The following is a 17121-nucleotide window of genomic DNA, read 5'->3' as shown; positions in this document are numbered from 1 at the left end:
ATTCACTTATAGGAGCTGCCATTCCAGGCTTTACCAAACATTTGAAAGGAACTTCGAAGGAGAAGGAGGTCTGATAGGACAATGAAGCATCTTCGACTGTCTCAGTAATCACAGAATAAATCTGAAAGGCTCTTCTTAAAGCCTGTACACAATAAAGGCAAACTGGTACTCAATCAGGAATTACAGCTTAGTCCTTGGTATTTGATTGTTACAAATATGCATATATTTCTTTGGATTTTGTTGAGATTAGAATGTATAAATTGTTTAAAAATGCAATTTGGATACATGAGAAAGGTGAGCATACAGGACAACTTGAAAAAAAGAAAAACAGAAGAACAGGAGAGGGAAGAAGTTCAAACACAATTCAGCATTTTCAGCATTCCATAATTTTAGTATCTGTTGGCAAATACTATTAGATGAAGAAATTAATTGTGGTCATTGGAGTTTTAATTATTAAAATGTCAGAGGCACTCAGAATTTTTGTATGCACGCTTGTCTCAAAAATCTAAATAACAAGAACCTATTTGCATGTGCTTTAGTATGTTACTGAATTACTTTAGCTGTCAAAAAATTACCTGATATGTGGCACTCATTTGCATAAACTAATTTCTAAAGGAAAAGTGGGTGTAAACGTGGAAGAACGAATTAACGTATTTAATATACAGCATGTATTGTTCTCAAGAATACCTTTATTCCTAACATTTTTAAAGTCTCAAAACTATTTGGTAGAATTAAGGCGTACTTTCTGTCCCTTAATGATTCTCCATTGTTTAGGATACACGTGTGTGTGTGTACGTATTGGCTGACTCCTTTGTGGTAATCATCTTCAATGTATGGAATTCTGATCTCAGTTAAGGCAGAATTTGGAATAACGCTAGCATTAAAAATGGTTGATCAAAGACAAGGGCATTGTTATTTTGGTTCCTGAACACTGCAGAAAGGATCCTATACAGGCCACAGGTATAGCCACCCCACATGTATGATTTTAAATTGAGTTATAACACTATATGCTCAGCAAGTAACAGTGCATGTAAATCAACAGACAACTGTTTACATCAGCATTCAAGCATCAGCACTCATATTCCTATAGTTTATAGAACAACTTGGTGTTTTAAAGCCAACTGTGACTAAAAAAATTCAGCCTGAGCCTACATGCATGAAATTTCAGCTCATTGCTATCACAAATGAGGACAGTTTAAATATGCTAACTAGACTAATATAAGATTAAACTATTATTTTATATTTCAGGTAGGTACAAGATGTCCAAAACTTTTGGATCATGTTATGCAAAGAGAATTCTATGAAGTGGCAACATAGGTTATATTTCCTAATAGATACTTCCTCACAAAAGCAGCGTACTATGTGTAAACACATGTTGAATGGGACAAGGGCTGTGTGCTAAAATTTGAAGTCTCCCAAACACCGGTGGAAGAAAGTAAGTAGGAAAAGTTACAGGCCAGGTACACTTGCTGTGTCTTCCTTGAACTTAAAAGGTACTGCTGTGGGCTTATGTACTGTGCTTGCTTGTAGAGAAGTCTATCGCTGCCATTTCCAAGAAAATTAATAGCTTTGAATATTAAAATACCACAGCTTGCTTCTCCTGCCTTCCCACCACCGCTGCCATGCTGGAAGAAGCATAAAATTGTTCTCCTATCAAACTGCACATCTGATAATTATCTCAACTTTACTAGCTCTGAGTAAATATATTTTTCCTATATACTGTTGGATGCTTAAAACTCTTGATGAATTTCTGCTTCAGGGTATCTGCACTTCCCTGCTGAATGGTAAGTTTCCATTGTATAACTTGCATCTTAGCTTCAAATCCATTTGGATGAAAAGCCCCAAATGAGTAATAGCTATTAAAATTTCCAGACCAAAACAAAAACAAAACCCACATCAAGGCACAGTTAAGGTTGAAAAGGAATATCGGTTACTTAAGGTATGAAGCATAATGGCATATTGTATAAAGCATGTTATAAATTATCCCAAAAGTAAACATTCCAAAAACCCCAGGAAACTCAGGATTAAGTATAAAAACTTAGAAAAAATCCAAACATCTTGAATTATTGACATGCAGTATGAAAGCCTCCAAAACAAACTTGTATCAGCCCTGCAGCAGCACCACGTTGTAAGCCAGCAATTATGATTAATGCATTTTAGTATCTGTGGCCCTGAATTAGCCCAATGCGTATTTCAGAGATAATAATTTCTCATTTTGTTCCTTTGCATGCAATAAGTCACTATGACAAGCAATAGAAGGTAAGCAGGAGAAAAATAATGGTATATAACGATATCATTAGTTTCACTGCGGAACTGGTCATTACTTGACTACTTAGAAATATAAAATGTCCATCATAAGTGTGAAGCTACAAGCAAAATACTGTTGTATCACGCATGAATGTTTCATCACTGTGAGAAGAAACCATTTCTGGCTGGACCACTAAAACTAAATCAGGAAAGGCTCCATTAGATTTAATAACTTGTTAAAAGATAAGCAAATGGGATTTCAATTCTTAAAATTAAACACAGAAATGAAAATCTGAGAAACAAACTTCTTACACTGCATCGGTTACTTATCTAAACTGAGGGGACAGAACTTTTCTACAGAACAATAAGAAAAGGAGTAAGAGGAGATGAATGTTTGCCAAAAAATTCAAGCCCCAAAACACTCATTTTCAAAATTGTTTTATTGCAGTTGGATAATAGAGATAAATACCTAAGAGCAAAATCCAGTGTCACATTTATTTTTCTTTTGGAACAATTCTCCAAACTGGTTGTGTTTTATGATAAAGAACAAAAAGTTGCACTACATTTCAGAACATTTTGTTCTTTAAAACTGGTCAGACAGGTGGGAAATATTAAAGCACTACAAATTAAATGAATAATTTTCCACTCCAGCTTCATTTCCCAAATTGAACAAGTCCAAGCGAAAGAAACGATGACTTTTTCTGCTTTGGAGATACATATCAGCTGGTGATGCACTTCAAGCTATATTAATTTGATTAAAAAGTTTATCCTTAATAACCTGAGACATCAATCCATGTATAGCTTCTATGGTGGTCTTGCAGCTGAAAAACAAGCATAAATTCAACGTTGGCCAAACACTGAACTGAACTGTCATTTTATTTGACGATATTCAGCTGTTTTGGAAGTTCAGGGTGCCCATAACCCCATGAATCTTAACAACTGTCCAGAAAGGAAAAGTCACACACAGCAATTTAGCCGTTGTTGCCAATAGCTTTTTGTTACTTAAAAAGCAAACTGACGAGCACTATACACACAAAGACCAATTCCAGAAAACTTCTTCGTCTGGCACTTTAGGACACCTTACATTAAGAATAGCAAGTGAGCTCTGTGGTCATCTGTACCAGAAAATAATAAAAAATCTCTGGGGGAATGGAGCTACCAGCTGTTATCAATACCTGAAGGCTCTCACTGTTCTCTGCTGTATCTCCTCTGCCCAACCCCGCGCCACTACTGCACAGTAACCATAGCTCCTCTGAGAATAAAGGAAGAGTTTATAGAGCTAATCAGTTATTAGTCAAAATATGTAATGTGCAAAACCCCCAAACAGCTGAGAAGATTCCTATTGATCCAAGTTTCATCCAGTGTGCCTGGCTTAGGGGGATGTAGTCTCAAACTAACAAATAAAAATGTCTCAGAACAGAATATACAAATGCAAAAGATAAATCAGCCCTGAAGGCATGGAGAATAGGGACAAATTACTACTAGATAGATAAAGGAATCCTAGGCAAGGGAAGCTGGCTTGCAGCATCGTTTGGCTAATGCATATGTACTCTTAGAAAATGGCTTTTAGAGATGTGTATGTACAGTAACAGAAGATATCATATAGCCAAGTGTAAGCACCTTTATGCTAATGTCTTACAGTATTGTTTTTCCTAAAACAGGTACACCCAATAATCCTTTAGCAAACTTTGCAACCTTATTTCTTGAAAGTAATTTAGGTGCCACTGAATCAATTGTCCTGATATCTGCACAAGTCTCCTACTGTCTTTTCTTAGGAAAGATTATTAGTTGAAGAAAAATATGCATCTGTAAAAGTGTTACAATCCATTTTGGGAACTACAGTAGCCTCTGTTACACAGGAAAGCAAAACTGATGACAACAACAATCCCTTCCAGTCTTACAATTTATAAACTAACTACTGATGATGACTAAATAGAAACAGAAAAGAAAAATCTCTAGAAATGTTGCAAGAAATAATATAGTGGGATGATCAGAGGAGGAGTTATTTCTTAGAATATCTGTAAGCATGTGAGAGTAACGTGAAAATAAAATGCGGTCAGTATTATGGGACACCAAACAGGGATCAAAATCAAAGCAAACTTGTCAGCAACTCCGTCCTTCTCGTGTCTTCAAAGCATTGCTATTCTAACTGTTTCACTATAGGAACTGGGAAGTATCACCTAACTTGGCTGTTCTGAGTTAGCAACAGCCTTAACTCCATTTGCAAATGTATTCTACAACTAAAATAGTCTAAATGGGTATTAACTTCTATAAAGTCAACCCCCCTCCAACTCAATCATGTTTGTTAGAAAACTTGTAAGAGCTGTTAACTTTCCATAACAAGGAAACAAATGCACAGAAGACACTAGCACAACAGCAACTCTGATTCTATTTAGCAATGACCATATTGCATTTGCAGGTATTCCCCCCCTGCTTACGGTGGAACAAAGGCTTGTCCAACACAAGCTGACTCCTCTCTTTATTAAGGCAAAGCCCGTGCTCAGCATACTGAGCAAGATGTAAATCAAGTAATTTATTTATAAATCACTCTTTTCACACAAGGCCTCCTTTTTGTCTCTTGATTTTTTTACTTATCATTAAACTCACCACCCGTTACTCAAAAATCAGTTCCTTAGTAAAGTTCGTACTATGGCACATATTGCTAACGTGGCAGGGGAAAGAGAATATAAGAAAACTGCTCTATGTATCAGGATAAAATGATGAGGAAGAGGACCAGAAAACCTCCAAATCTGAAAAGTAGAACATCCCAGATTTTATTCCATTTTTGCAGTCTGTTCCAAAGGATTCCACAGAATTGTTCCTTATTAAATGGAATTATATCTCGCTCAGAACACTCCTAAGATGCATGCAGGTGAGTCCTGAGATTGTACTAGCATGTACAGTGCAGTACTTCTTGGTTTTCAAAGTCTGGAATTTGCCAAATACAACGTTCTTGAACAGCCCAAGACACTGTATGACTTGTTGCACACTATTACCCTTTGTTAAAGACTTTACTTGGGAAAATGGTCACTATAACATTATGTAGATAGTCTAAGCATACATATAATTCTTAAGACTATTGGGAGAGAGATGTGAGTATTAGTGAGAAGCAACATTTGTACTTCAAAGCTCAAAAAAAGAAAAGAGCTGATTACCAACTAACATATAAAGAACACTAACGGAAAACACTACAACTTCTTCGAAATAATGCTGTACACCCAGTAATAAGTTAATTAACTGATAATAGCAAGTATTTGCTATCAGGCAGGGTAGCTAAAAATAAAGGCCAGAATGTCTGTAATCTACTTCTTAAAAACAAAACACAGCACAACAAAAAACCTTCCTCACTTGTGGAAAGAAGATGTATTAATTAAGAAATATGAAAAAAGGGAGTTCTTAATTTTTAAGTGAATGAAAGTATTACATAAGTGTAAACTAAACTTACTGGACTTATGTCCTCATTTTGGCTGGGATAGAGTTAAATTTCTTCCTAGTGCTGTGTTTTGGATTTAGTCTGAGGAGAATGTTGATAACACACTGATGTTTTTAGGTGTTGCTAAGTGCCCTCCTAGTCAAGGACATTCAGCTTCCCATGCTCTGCCAAGTGCACAAAAGGCTGGGAGGGAGCATAGCCGGGACAGCTGGCCCAGCTGGCCAACGGGGTATTCCATACCATGTGACGTCATGCTCAGTATATGTATGGTAGGCGTGTTCCAGGAAGTAGCGATTGCTGTTTTTTGGGCGTTGCTCGGCAGGTGGTGAGCAATTGCATTGTGCATCACTCATTTTGTATATTCTGTCGCTATTATTATTTTCCCTTCCTTTTCTGTTCTATTAAACTGTCGTTATCTCAACCCATGAGTTTTCTCACTCTTACCCTTCAAATTCTCTCCCTGTCCCACTGGGGAGGGGGAAGCGGGGGAGGGGCGGAGTGAGCGAGCGGCTGTGTGGTGTTTGGCTGCATGCCAGGTTAAACCACGACAACTTGTTACTAGTTCTTAAAATCATATTCTATATAATAATTTTACTTACTGTTAGTTTAAACCTGATTAACCACATAAAATGTGCTATTTTCTAGCAATGCTACCATTTTGCATTTGACAGAAAACATCTTTTTTGGTTTGCTGTATACTGATGGAATTTAACAAGGATTTTTTGTTTAATAAACTATAAACTAGAGTTGAATTTGTTCCAGAAACAAAGATTGAAAAGCCATTGTAGGCTTAATAAAGGCAAGATTTTCTTAAACTTTCAAAAATAACTAGTGACATTTGGAATCTCTCATCTCTATCTATAATCTAATCATTCTTATCTATAATCTTGGTAGGTTACAATTTAATTGGTAGGTTACAATTAAGGCATGATAAAAGTTTAAAACAAAATAACACTTTTTACAGGGAAGAACACAAGTATGCGTTATCTTACCTGTCTCTTGTTGCTTTTCCAAGTTTGTCTTCTGATTTCTTATCATGAGTCTCTAAACCCAGCATGAAACTGCCCCTTCCAAGCTGAGCTTCTGACTGTTCTAATTTTTCAGACAAATCAAACACTTGGCCAGTGGTGTAGTCAGCATTCTTAGGAGAAAGAAGGCCATAAACATATTGAATTTTAAGCTATAAATTCAAGCATTTATACACAAAAGAAACAAAATGTGAAAAGAGCCTTCAAGACTGTAGTACTGCACATTTTAACCTACGTCTGCAATTGAAGTGATACAGAACACGAGTGGCACACGAGTGGTGGTTGAGAGAACAGAAGCTGAACATCTGACAAATGCTCAATACCTAAAGCCTGAAATGGGCTCTCTTTATTACTTTCAGCCCATGTCCTAAGTTATGAAAGAGTAAGTAAAACTCAGTTGGTTTTGACTAAGAGAAAACGTATAAAATTGGCTTTTGCAAAAGGAAGGTTTTGATGCTGAGCTGTTACATTGAAGGTCTACCTGCAGTACTTCTGTTGCAACCATGTTTTAACAGTTCCATTGGTTTTTTTGGTGTTTTTTTTTGTTTGTTTTTTTAAGTGTTTACTTATTCGATACCATTATTTTAAGGCATACTATTCATTACAGTGCTGTAAAGAGCTATAAGGTTAAAAGGTGTTTAAGACAAAATCTAAGTGAGTAAAGAACTCAGTAAAATTAAACATGTTATTCCCACCTTCTATTTTTAAAGAGCAGATATAAGGAACATTTCAGTATTTATGATTAGGAAAGCCTTCCTTTCTTGTTTCATCTGGCAAATAGATTCTTAATGTGGGATCTATATATATCAGTGTCCCATTAAGCATTTTACAGCAGAGGGTCTGGCTTTCACCACTAATGACATAATATATGTACATGATAGCATACTATGGTACTTACAGTAAGCAAACTAGAAGAACTGAGAGTGTTCACCCAGTACTTGTTCCACAAAAGCTCAAGCAATTTACGATCCAAAGATGATTTAAAGTACGAGACTTCTAAAGCATAATACCTTTAAAAACAAACATGCAAACAAAATAAGCTTCTATCTAAATATGTCTTGTTTGGCTGTAACACCCAAAGTACATGCATCTCAAAAAATCCTTATCAATGGGAAATATCTTCAAAAATTCAAAGCACTGAACAATAAAAAAGTTACTCCTGGTTCCAATTCTAACTCTAAAAATTTTTCTGTAAGCATTTCTTATGTAGCTTTAATACAGGTATACATAATCCCCACACATACTGCTGTGTTCTATTTAATGAGATTGCAAGGTTTTTTTAATTATTCTCTTAACAACTTCTTGTGCAATGCAATGATGCCCTTTTCCATGCTTGGGATCTTCAATACTGTAATAATTGTTACTTACAGATGACTGCAGTTTTGCATATATCCCCTTTTAGCAGGGCCTGTTGTGACAGGACAAGGGGGAATGGTTTTAAACTAAAAGAGGGTAGATTTAGACTAGATATAAGGAAGAAATTTTTTACCATGAGGGTGGTGAAACATGGAACAGGTTGCCCAGAGAGATGGTAGATGCCCCATCCCTGGAAACATTCAAGGTCAGGTTGGACGGGGCTCTGATCAACCTGATCTAGTGGAAGATGTCCCTGCTCACTGCAGGGGAATTGGACTAGATGACCTTTAAAGGTCCCTTCCAACCCAAGCTATTCTATGATTCTAATTCAATTAGGAGTGTTTGATAGCAGTAAATATTATGAACCGGCAAACAATCTTATATTCTACCATACCTATTTTGAAAGCCAGGTGGTGCTACAGAATTCACAAGAGGTGATAAAGCAGATACAAAGCTGAGCTATGCAAAGTCATTAGTGTAGATGAATTACAGCAACATTAAAGAGCTATATTAAACTTTATTTTGATCAGGAAATTCTTGAACAGGTTATCAATAATCCTATTATCTCTTGACTTCTCTGGAAAGTTATTTTGCTTGTCATTTCTGTAAGAAATTCCATCTGAGATAACAATGCTTTAAAATCTACCAACACACCACACTTTAATATTCCTGTGATAGAACAAATACCCTTATCTCGCATATGCTAAGAAAAATGAGGTACTAAGTCAGTTCTTCAGAGAGATGTGTGGCAGATGCAAAATTAGAAATCCAAGTTATTTGAGGAATAGTGTAATAAACTTACTTAAAAAGATTAAATGGAAGCAGTTTCACATTGGGAATTGAACACCAATTAAAGGAGAGAAGTTTGACTAAGATTATCCATACTGCTACTATGAAGCAACTAGTAGTCACTGGCATTCCAAACAGACAGGATCATTAAGGGTCTAGAGAAGAAGTCTTATGAGGATCGGCTGAGGGAACTGGGGTTGTTTAGCCTGAAGAAAAGGAGGCTCAGGGGAGACCTTATCGCTCTCTATCACTACCTGAAAGGTTGTAGCGAGGTGGAGGTCGGTCTCTTCTCCCAAGTAACAAGTGATAGGACAAGAGGAAATGGCCTCAAGTTGCGCCAGGGGGGGTTTAGATTGGATATCAGGAAAAATTTCTTCACCGAAAGGGTTGTCAAGCATTGGAACAGGCTGCCCAGAGAAGTGGTTGAGTCACCATCCCTGGAGGTATTTAAAAGATGTGTAGATGTGGCGCGTAGGGACTTGGTTTAGTGGTGGACTTGGCAGTGCTATGATAACGGTTGGACTCGATGATCTTAAAGGTCTTTTCCAACCTAAATGATTCTATGATTCTATGATCATTATTCAAGTTCTCTAAACTTTTAATTCTTAGTCAGACTACCCATACTACTGAGAGGACACCACCACTCCAGATTTTGTATTATCAGTGATTCAGTAACATGACAAATTTCCAGTTTTAATTCCCTCTCCTTGCCTAATTGCTGTTTACTTCTAGGAAAGACTGGAAAATATTTTCTTGGTTTGGATGGAAAGAAACGACTTGTACAAGAAGCCAACTTCCTGAGACGGAGATTATAACGATAACTATTAAGCGCTTCCAACTTAAAGAAAACCACAAAATGAACTCTCCCAAATTGATCACCTCTAAAATAGAAAGGATAAAACATATCCTACTTTCATGCTTAAAAGCATGGGTTTATGGCCAATGCCAGACTTGTAAGGACTACTCTGAAATGACAGAAACATTACAGTTCTACTGTTTGGGATTTTTCCTCGAATTGGATAGGAAGACCAATTCCAATGTCTTAATGTCTTCACCTCTTCAGGGTCAGACTATATGCAACTATAAATGCACTGAGGAACAGATATCCCATTGACCGAAAACGTGAAAAAACTACGCAACAGCCTACAGTACACACTGATGTCAATGAGATCTTCAAGTTCTCTGTACACAGCTGCTTAAGCTGTAGTACTTGTCAAACATCTGAAGGTAGAATTGAAACCAAGCCGTTATTGAAAGAAGCGGTCCCATCTTTCCTTAGCTATTCCTTACAAATACTGTGTCTCCAACATCTGTCTCTACTTTCCACCCCACCTTAGCTTAACCAGCAAGAACATGTGCGCTCTCACAAGCTGGACCAGATCAGGGGACTGGCCTGGCAAAACAAATGCCTCGCCAAATAAGTAAATGTAGGTATGAAGTGGGGAACATGTGGCTGGGGATAGAACAGTTAAAGAAAGAATGGTTAAAACTAAACTACCTTCATGGAAAGTAAACTAGCAGGAGAGAAAAAGCAGTAATTCTTCCTGTTGATGATGTTATCCTTGAAGCAGCTCCACCTTCCAATCCTACCAAAGACAGAAACAATCTTAACATGCTCAGTGACACAGGTGTTTAGGAATCAACTGCTAAAGCTTTTAACCAGATTTGTCTTCATCTTTGTAACAGTTCTCCCTTAAAATACCTCCTGACAAATGACAATAACACTTTTTCACAAAACCAACGGTGCTAAAGCAACAAAGAACTTCAAGATTTGAAACACTCCAAGAAATGTACTTTTCCGTACTGAATCACTAACCCAAACACAAAAGTTGAGAACTTGTGCTAGAGTTAGTAGTTTTTATGTTACTTACTGTTTACAATGTACACCAAAGTCTTCTATTTTATTAAGCGGAATAGTCTGGTATTCAGAGGGACCTTCATCTGGAGGTTTATAGCCCTAAAAATTCAACAAAGGGCAAAGGTGACACAGTAATTTCGGGACTTTTTAAAATGCCTAAACTCTTTGAAAGCACTTCACAAAAATTCTAGTTTATGCAATTCTAGTTTATTTTTCCTAGGGAAAGTGAAATTTCTGCCAGTAGCCTGAAATTTGGAATTTTCTTGGATCTAAGATTTACATTTGGCTTTACTAGCAGTCATTACATTTGCAAGTCTATCAAAAAGCATGTTGGAAGCAAACTAGTGGTCATAGTTGAGATTTTTCAAACAAGTAAGATGGCAAGCTATGATTAAATCATTTCTTAGATCAAAGAAAGAGTGAGCTTCTTCTAAGATAATATTTCTCCACCTATTCTTGGAAGTGATTTCAATCCTCTTTTGAGGTAAGATAGGAGGCATGAGAAGAGGGAAGAAACATCCATGCCTTGGATATGCCTTAGTGATACCTAAAACTTCAGTTACTTATGTAGCCGAGATGGTGCCACTCACAGCTACTGACTACGCGAGAACTGCCCGCAGACCACTGTGAGGACTCCCTAAAAATACGATTCCAATGTGCATTTTCTACATACAATTTGGTTTTCAGGTGTAGAATTCTTCTCCCTGCTCAAAATTCTGAAAGTATTTATGAGGAGGTTTTGCCTACAGAAATGAAAATTCTCCTGAATCACAAACTGTTCTAAGAAGATCTCTTGTATATTTGTCAACACAAAAATAATGCTTGAATACAACTGGGAACCTCTCACAAACATTTTTGTTAATTACAGTTTTGCTGGCTGTTAGCCTGAAGTCTTTGATGAGTCAGTAATAACTGGAAATTTGAAGGACATACCTGAGCTTTATTAGATTGAAATTAAATAGCACAGTTATATCTCTGCCATAAGTATAAACAAAAGACTGCATTTGGTGATCTAGATCTCCAATATTTATGTGATTTCCTAGTTTTTAGCCTAACCTTTCCATGTTGTTTAATTAAGTCATTTTTTTATACATTATTTTGTGAAGATTCGTAGTATTTATTTGAAAGAGTTAAGTAGACAGTTTTGAATATTGCTTTTCTAAAACGAAAAGCAGACTACAACATATAAAACATGCTATTAACATTTGGTTTTAGGTCTAAAAAATGATAGAGAAGAATTAACATAAATCTATTTGGATGAATGCTACCTACAACTATATCCATTAAAAAATGGCTATATTGAGCTGTATAATTTTAGGACAGCTCCACTATCTAGACAATCTATTTGATTTAACACTGCCAAAAATCTATGAAAAACAAACTAGAAGTCAACCTTTGTAAACGCAATCAATATCCAAAGACACGCAATAACCAGTATATCGGCATGTCCTTCTTTTAGAATGAACAATGACATACAGTACAGCACAGCAGATCGAACTGTCAGATGATCAAACTGCAGTAATCTTTAGAACCAATCTATTAATTTAAAAACAGTTTAGTGATCACGCATTAGATAATTTTAACTATTTACCTTAGGATATGTCCTAAATGCTCCAAGATTTACTTTTCCTGCAGATATTGTTCTTGTTGGATCAATCTGTAGAAATACAGGTAATGCTTGTTAAATGCATTTTATAAATTATGACAGGCGTAAATTAACTTTACAGTAATTGTATTTCAGAATTACAATTAGTGCAAATTGTATTAGTTTTGTCATAAACAGTACTTCTTCAGTTGGCATCTGTTGGTATGAGACTCTCTAAAAAGACGGGAATATCAACAGCATTCTATGGACCATTTTTTCAAACTCATTTTCTTTATATCCCACATACTGTAAAGAAATTGCACTTAAGAGCAATCAATAAACCATAATGAAAAAATCTGCATTTTAATTTTACAACCACTAGAGGTAAGAAAGAGTATTATGTGATCTGTTGTATTTTGGTGGAAAATACAGGAAACGAATGAAGGAATTCTCCTTGCTAACATATTTACTAATGCCCTGTTTAATTTTAAAAGTAATTAAAAAAAGAAGGGGGGAAAAAAAAAAAAGAAAAAAGCAGTCCCAAGGAAAGTGTTCTGAATCTGTGAAATTATGTCATAACATAGGAGAACTCACATGGTGGAAATACTTCTTAAGGGTCATTTATCCTTTTCTAATGTAATTCTTCCATCAGAGTTATATTTCTTCTTTCTGACTAATTTCAGTCTTTTTTTCCTTTATTTTCTTCAGTAGCAATGGATATACAAGTAGTATCTAAAATAAGGTTTAGTTTTGATTTCAAATGTGATCTGAAGCCTGGAAGACCCGGAAGGGCCCAAAGAGTTTCTTCAGATTTTTTCTTCAAAAATAGATTTCGTAGTGTCTTCTACCTTGTACTACGCCGTTAATTTAATTTAAAAGGCATTTTAGATGCAAAGTAACAGAACTCTGTGAACACGCTTTGCTCTATTTCAACACAAGAAGCAACGAAGAGAACAAAAGAAACAGATTTTTGTTCTATTGCAGGAGGTTGAATATGGATTGCTCAATACATTTTTCCGCAAAAGTACCAAGTAGAACTTTAAGTTAAGAGTAATGGATTTGTACAGAGCTATCATACCTGGAACAATGCAGTGAAAATGGCCTCGGTAAGCAATACTACTGGTTTCACCAGTATGTGGCCAGCAAAGCAAAAGGAGCAATACCAATTTAAAATTTGGATCTAACACTTCCACCATGCAAAATACACTACTAGAATGTTAACAACAGAAATGTAAAAATTATCCCCCCCTCAACATAATTTGCTATGCAGTTTTATCAACTACCAGCCAGTACTTACAACCACTGCTACAAAGGGTTCTTGAAATTGCTGATTAAGCATCTGGGTACTGACGTCAATCCCAGAGAGCCAGCAGCCATAGCCAGGGTGGCTGTGATACCACCCAATTGCATTTTCTAGACGACCAACCTAACAGCAGTAAAGGAAAACAAACCCAGTGTTAACCTCCATTCCGACGGTATCAGCTGACCTCTATTGGGCCTTCCAGCATACTACAACACGGTGAGAGGAGAACGAACACACACACAAAGCCTGCGACGCTAATTTACTAATACTAGACTAAATACTAAACATACACCTTATTTTGCTAAACTATTTCCTAGAAACCACACAGTCTGTAGTATTAGCATTCTCTGTTGCAGCTACTACCACAGAACAAAGAACTTCAAGGAGCCAGGAGCTCCTTCAACGACAGCTGAAGTACAGAAAAGATTCCACATGGTGAGATGGTAAGCAAACTGGCACTCTTCGGCGTGGAAGAGAAATTTCTTAGGGTGGATATGACATAAGTATATATAATCTCATATAATGTATGGTATGTCAGTAGAGAATGAATGTTCATTATTTAGTACAGTAACACATCTCAGAGGCATATATACAGATTATTGCTAGGTTTAAAAAATAACTTCAGAGAGGCATGTTTTCAAAGACCAGAAGTGACAGAAATTATTGCCAGAGCATGCTGTGAAAGCCAAAATATGAATTTTTGAGATTTTTAGGATTAGAAAAACTCAAAATAGGAGTTTCCAAATAATACACCTGGCTATCTCTACAAATACTGGAAGACAACCAAACAAAAAAAACCCAGGAGAATGAACCCCCATTGCTCTTAATTTTGTAATCCTCTCTCAGGAATTGCTTACTGGCTGCTCCACACTAAGTTGAATAATTTTGGTACGACCCTATATGCCAGTTCTTAACTGGGAATTGTGTATTTGGATGCATCGCCTGCATGGTTTTGCCAAATACTGAGTATGTCAGGAAGGTTACATCAGAAGAATGTTAAGATGAGACAGAACACACAAACTGCCTACTGAATGGAACATTTATTTTATTTTTGAATTGGTGAATAGTATTTTCTTTACCTCCCCCATAACAGAGAAGGAGAGACCAACAAAACACTAAAGAACATGTGTTATTTTTCAAAGCCAAATAACACATTTTGACTGTATTAACACCAGATCCTGCCCATGGAGAAGCAAATAACTGGAACGTTGGCATCTGTAAAGTACTTATGCAGGGGAATATATCAACTTGCAATGTAATATTAAAGAGTTATTCCAGGAACAACTGCTTGCCAAAATCAAATGTGGAACAGCCAGCATGCAAACTCTGCCAGACGACCAATAAAGCTGAGTTATTATACTTGCACACAGGTTCAATTTCAGAATTGTGAAACCAACTATAGAAACCTAAAATATAAACAACTAGAAAAAATGTTTCCTATCATATGAATACTCCTACATAAACCTGGACTGTTTTAAACATAAGATGAACTAACTGTATATAAAAAATACTAATTTTATGCTATATACTTATTATTTTGAAACCCATTATTTCTACCTAAGAACTGGATAGTATGAATATATCTTTAGGTAAAGACATCTTTTCAAGTTACCCACTTTTCTGCAACAACAGTATCATGACATTAATAGTTTCCAGATAAAAGGAACTAGATTAAATAAATTATTTCTTAATTTTCTCATAAACAGGGATGAATTATTAAAAAAAGTCCCAGATTATACCTACTTCTGGACTATGTTTACTCTTTTCTGATGTTATGATCCAGCCTAATTCACATCTATTTAAATATCTCTAACTGTACATAAAGCTGTGAATATAAGTACAATTCTCCAAAATAACCGAAATACTGCTCTGTTATCTCCAGTGAATAAGGAACGGCCTTCTAATTGTAGCTGTTTTAAAATACTTTGAGGATTAAAGAAAAATCAAAGGGTAAACTGGGCCTCAAAATAATTTGAGCTTGGCGAGTTAGAGTTATTTCAATGCTTATTCGTATCACAGGATTGCCCTGTATTGGAAGAAGCATGTCGGCAGGTGCTCTGATGTGCCGTGCTGGTTTCTACATCAGCCACAGAGCAGACTCGTATTTCTGTTATTCTTCTGCATGTGAGAATTTTACTGCATAGTCAGGCTTAACATGACATGGATCTGTGAATACAGGGTGACGAAGAGGGGGAACAGACATCTGAGTCAGTTCATCTAAATTTCCAAATTGTAAATATGAATAATTAAGTTGCACTGAAACTTACTTACTCCTTCATTGGCATTTTCTTCACAAACGTCTTTATTTTTATGGAAAACAGCAGCATGGCTATGCAGTAAGACTTCAGAAAGCAAGAAGATAAGAATAAGTATCATAATCCTGATCTACAAATAGTAAGTATCTCTGACGCCTACATATTTTATATTTAATTTTGCATAGTTTTTAGAAACATATATTGTATCAGTTATTTTAGAAACACACTCCCTACTTGTTCCATCCACAAGCCACCAGCTGCAGCCACAAAAACCCTTCCTGAGCAATGGAAGTTATTTATAAAGGAAAGGAGAATGCAGTACTTGACGACCTCCTGTCAGACACGGAACATTTTCATATATGTGAAAATGTTTAAAGGGGTCGGTGTTCTTTGCTGCTGACACAGTTCTTTTAGCCCTGTTTGAGACGAAACGGGACAACAGGACAGCCACTTTATCACTGTGGGAGGGGAGGAGGCGGGGAAGCCTGCAAACCCCAGAACACGTTCCTGCGCGATTAGCTTACAAGATCCGCAGCCACACCGTCGAGGGAGAGAAACACCCTCTGCCACTTCCCCTCACCTGCTTTGCGTTTTCAATGTACGCAGCCATGTACTCGTAGGCGGCCGCCTGAGCGTTGACGCGAGTCTCGGTGCCCTCCACCGGTAAAGCGAAGCTGTCCATGATGATCATGGTTTCCCCGTCCACCTTGCCCAGCATGAGCCCCATCACCTCCAGGTTGCCCCCTGACCTGGCGTGCATCACCATCTTCAGCAGCGCCAGCGCCGAGATCTTGCAGTACTTGAAGTAATGGTGGCTGCAAGACAGAGGCCGCAGAAGCCATCAAGGCCGGCCCCGCCTCCCGGCCCGCGCCTCAGGACCCCGCCGCCCGCCCGCCTGCCCCTCCGGCCCCGCCGCCCGGCCCGGCCTGGCCCCGCTCTCACTCACTCTTTGGTCCAGGGCTTGGCCGCCAGGATCTCCTGCTGCTGCTTGCGGTCGTACTTGTAGATCTCGTCGATGCTCTGCGCCTCCTGCATGTTGTTGGCCAACTCCCACGTCTTCTGCGCCATCCCGCTCCCGGAGGCGCCGCTCCCCGCCGCCGCCATCGCCCCCCGCACCGGGCCCGGCCCTGGCCCTGGCCCGCCTCACCACCGCGCCGGGCCGCCGGCGGAACCAAGCGAGGCGGGAGGGGTTGCGGGGGGAGGTGGTACGGTCTGCGCAGGCCCGGGGCGGGCGGCGCTGCGCCCCCAGCGGGGGTGCTGGGCTCTG

At 37.8% G+C, this 17121-nt stretch overlaps 1 protein-coding gene across 3 annotated transcripts; it reads right to left on the bottom strand.

Moving 5' to 3' along the window:
* Nucleotides 1–50: 50 nt before the first annotated feature.
* COPS5 (COP9 signalosome subunit 5) lies at nt 51–16988 on the bottom strand. 3 transcript variants are annotated; one of them, XM_075141705.1, is made up of 8 exons: nt 16801–16988; nt 16435–16669; nt 13594–13722; nt 12303–12368; nt 10725–10810; nt 7607–7718; nt 6673–6821; nt 51–142 (listed from the first exon to the last, which is right to left on the bottom strand). In XM_075141705.1, the coding sequence occupies exons 1-8, from the start codon at nt 16956–16958 to the stop codon at nt 136–138; spliced, it is 942 nt and encodes a 313-aa protein (XP_074997806.1). In that variant the 5' UTR covers nt 16959–16988; the 3' UTR covers nt 51–135. The 3 variants fall into 3 exon arrangements, with proteins under 3 accessions (XP_074997806.1, XP_074997805.1, XP_074997807.1); XM_075141704.1 differs by lacking the exon at nt 51–142 and adding an exon at nt 2670–3068; XM_075141706.1 differs by lacking the exons at nt 51–142; nt 13594–13722 and adding an exon at nt 2670–3068.
* Between the last annotated feature and the right edge of the window lie 133 nt (nt 16989–17121).

This window comes from Calonectris borealis, chromosome 2, assembly GCF_964195595.1.
Source record: "Calonectris borealis chromosome 2, bCalBor7.hap1.2, whole genome shotgun sequence".
In the NCBI taxonomy this organism is placed as follows: Eukaryota; Metazoa; Chordata; class Aves; order Procellariiformes; family Procellariidae; genus Calonectris; species Calonectris borealis.
Note: the sequence above shows the minus strand (reverse complement) of the source record. Positions and strands in the feature narration are given on the sequence as shown.